Source organism: Callithrix jacchus, chromosome 9, assembly GCF_049354715.1.
Source record: "Callithrix jacchus isolate 240 chromosome 9, calJac240_pri, whole genome shotgun sequence".
Taxonomy (NCBI): domain Eukaryota; kingdom Metazoa; phylum Chordata; class Mammalia; order Primates; family Cebidae; genus Callithrix; species Callithrix jacchus.
In genome coordinates this window covers 64,331,085-64,334,973 of record NC_133510.1, presented here as the reverse complement: position 1 = coordinate 64,334,973, position 3,889 = coordinate 64,331,085, and the positions used below count along the sequence as shown (strand labels likewise).

The window sequence follows — 3,889 nt, the reverse complement described above, 5'->3', positions numbered from 1 at the left end:
CAAATCAAAACCACATTGAGATACCATCTCACGCCAGTTAGAATGGCGATCATTAAAAAATCTGGAGACAACAGATGCTGGAGAGGATGTGGAGAAAAAGGAACACTTTTACACTGTTGGTGGGAGTGTAAATTAGTTCAACCATTGTGGAAGACAGTGTGGCGATTCCTCAAGGCCTTAGAAATAGAAATTCCATTTGACCCAGAAATCCCATTACTGGGTATGTATCCAAAGGACTATAAATCGTTCTACTATAAGGACATATGTACACGAATGTTCATTGCAGCACTGTTTACAATAGCAAAGACCTGGAATCAACCCAAATGCCCATTGATAATAGACTGGATTGGAAAAATGTGGCACATATACACCATGGAATATTATGTAGCAATCAGAAATGATGAGTTTGTGTCGTTTGTAGGGACATGGATGAATCTGGAGAACATTATCCTCAGCAAACTGACACAAGAACAGAAATTGAAACACCGCATATTCTCACTCATAGGCGGGTGATGAAAAATGAGAACACATGGACACAGAAAGGGGAGTACTAAACACTGGGGTCTATTGGGGGGTAAAGGGGAGGGCCAGTGGGAGGGGGAGGTGGGAAGGGATAGCCTGGGGAGAAATGCCAAATGTGGGTGAAGGGGAGAAGCAAAGCAAAGCACACTGCCATGTGCGTACCTACGCAACTGTCTTGCATGCTCTGCTCATGTACCCCAAAACCTAAAATCCAATAAAAAGTTAAAAAAAAAAAAAGAAAAAAATCTACAAACACATTTACATCCAGTTTAAGATTAAAGAAAGATGTTGTGTTTAACACAGCTCAGATTATGACCAGTAGAACAATGATGAAATTCTAAAAAGTCTTCACTAATTATATTTAGTTTACCACATCATAAAAATTTCACAGATAATACACAAAAAAGGTAAATTTATACTTATTACATTACATGTAATAATAAATATTGCCATATGTAAAGTATATATATACATATACATATAAACTGCATGTATTTTGTTATAATAGAAAAGGAGCGATTAATGAAAAACCCAGAGATAACACAAATAGAAATTTTTTTATGTTGCAAGTACTATTATGCATGCATTAACAAATTAAGAAGAGTAGAGAGCAATCATTGAAAGAAACATTCTAGGGATTCATTAATTAAAAGCGAAGGTTTCATAGGGATTCAGTAATTTTTAAATGAGTATATATAAATAAGACAATATTAAGCTCTCTAGAAAAGCAAATAAATATATTTAAATATTTTAATAAAAATTTAAAATTAATTTACATTGTATTTGATTTTTTTATTATAGCTTGTATGTTATAAAAGGAAGCAAGAAAATGAAAAAAACAAAATACCTTTTGAATATTGTCTGGGTATGCTGAAAAATATCTAAGACAAAGCAGGCTTTCTTTAGCAAAAATAAAATAATTAACTAAAAACAAATTATAATCAGTTGCTATGGAATATAACTGCAATACTACTCTGTAAGAAGGCCTGCAATTAGTACTTAAAATCATTTTACATTTAACATAAAACAATATATAGCTTCTTACTGTATTTGCAAAAGAAAGAAATAATAAATCCTTATAAATAGATTAAGAAAAAATGGAAGATAAAATATAGAAAGACCAATTTTAGTTTTTCTGTTTGATACATTTCTGTCATACAGAATTGAGGCATTGTTGATGACTTACTGGAAAAGTGGTGAATCTAAAGGCAATTGATATAGTACAAATAGGCACGTAAATGGAGCTAGAAAAACTGTAGGGGAGTAACCACAAAAACCAAGTAAATAGAATTTAAAATTGAACTTGATAGATAAATATATATCAATGAATAAATATAAAATGGAACTTGATGATGAATAAATTAATCTCTTAAGTAACAAATTACTTGAGGCATTAGCTAAATTCAGAAGTTTCAAAATGACAAATATTTAGACTGCCTTTTGGAATAAAATGCTTGGAAGATGAATCGAAAGTTAATACTAACCAAAGTATGAAACTTATTTCAAAGGTCTGAAAAGCCTTTTTATAAACATGATTGATGAAGTGGATGATATGTTCATTTTTATGAACTCTAAGTTGATTTGTAAAAATATTTGCACATGAGTAATTTTCTAAATATGAAACTTTCTATGGCTGAGAATGAAGTAACATTTTCTTTTGATATCAGTTTTTATTTTCTGTAGATTTCACAGGACAAAAGAAAAATGAAGAATCAATCAATGGAGATAGTGTTCACTCTGCTGGGACTGACAAATGACCCTCTACTACAGATTGTGATTTTTCTGTTTCTATTATTTAGTTATGTCCTGAGCCTGATGGGAAACTTAACCATCATCCTCCTCACCTTGCTGGATCCACGGCTCAAGACTCCAGTGTATTTCTTCCTCCGAAATTTTTCCTTCTTAGAAGTTTCATTAACAACTGTTTGCATTCCACGATTTTTAACAAGCATTCTGACTGGAGACAAGACAATTTCCTACAATGCTTGTGTAACTCAATTATTCTTCTTTGTTTTAGTAGGAGTTACTGAGTTTTACCTCCTGGCTGCCATGTCCTATGACTGCTACATTGCCATCTGCAAACCGCTGCGTTATCCAATCATTATGAGCAGCAAAGTGTGCTACCAACTTGTATTCAGCTCTTGGGTTACTGGATTCCTAATCATCTTTCCTCCTTTGGTCTTGGGACTCAAGCTGAATTTCTGTGCTTCCAAAAGTATAGATCACTTCTTATGTGACTCTTCTCCTATTCTGCAGATTTCTTGCACAGATACATGTGTTATAGAATTAATGGCTTTTATCTTAGCTGTGGTGACACTCATCATCACGTTGTTGTTAGTGATCCTCTCTTACACATACATCATCAAAACCATTCTAAATTTCCCTTCTGTTCAACAACAAACCAAGGCTTTTTCCACTTGTTCCTCGCACATGGTTGTTGTCTCTATTACTTATGGGAGTTGTATTTTTATGTATATTAAACCATCGGCAAAAGAAAGGGTGACTTTAGCTAAAGGAGTAGCTGTACTCAATACCTCTATTGCTCCTTTACTCAACCCCTTCATTTACACCCTAAGGAACCAGCAGGTGAAAGAAACTCTCAAGGATATGCTTCAAAGATTTTGTTATTTTTGAAACAAGACAAAATTTGGATATAAATAATATGCTGTTGGAACATGGATGGGAAAATTGAATACAGTCTTCAATAAATTACATTAGTTCAGAGTTATTCCATTTCTCCATTTGAATATTAATATCATAATAAGTTTACTCCATCTCTGTGCTCTCTGCAGCCCACTGTGTTGTTTTTTCTGAGTAGCTCTTCCTACTCCCTGGTGATAAACAGTCTTCTTCAATCCAGAATATTAAATACCCTCTATGCTTAGAAATATCGCTTCCATAAATAATAGTCTTATATACTGAATGTTTTGTACCAGTGAACATTGCTAGATATACTGAGACCGTTATTTCAATATGTATGTTAACTGGTAAGCATTGCATCTGCTTTTAAGTATTTTGCATTCCTGAAATAGTCAAAAACACAGAACCTGATCATTATTATATTATGTAATTGATGCTGTGATTTAAATGAGGTAGAAAATCTGATTAATTTTGAAGATCAAAATAGCCCTCCGAGAGATCATTGCTTATGATGGACCTTAAAAGATGAAGAAAAAAATTAAAGGTTCAAGGATGCTGTAATTAGAGCATAAAATATATGAATAAGTAACTCTACTGAAGAAAGTTCACCTGGGAATTACAATGATTAAGAATATTAAGAATATGATATTTGTAAACATTTTTGGTTGTTTTGAGGGATAAAAATAATTTAACTTGGCCAGGTGTGGTGGCTCACACCTGTAACCCC

At 33.1% G+C, this 3,889-nt stretch overlaps 1 protein-coding gene across 1 annotated transcript; it reads left to right on the top strand.

Annotated features, from left to right (window-relative positions):
* Window positions 1-2,226: 2,226 nt before the first annotated feature.
* Window positions 2,227-3,200, top strand: LOC100398022 (olfactory receptor 6C6-like). Its single transcript, XM_009003944.4, has one exon. It carries the CDS (start codon window positions 2,227-2,229, stop codon window positions 3,154-3,156), a length of 930 nt encoding a protein of 309 aa, XP_009002192.1. The 3' UTR covers window positions 3,157-3,200.
* Window positions 3,201-3,889: the final 689 nt, after the last annotated feature.

What these genes read in the sequence shown, in the direction of transcription:
- LOC100398022 (XM_009003944.4), top strand. Translation starts at nt 2,227, where the DNA reads ATGAAGAATCAATCAATGGAGATAGTGTTCACTCTGCTGGGACTGACA.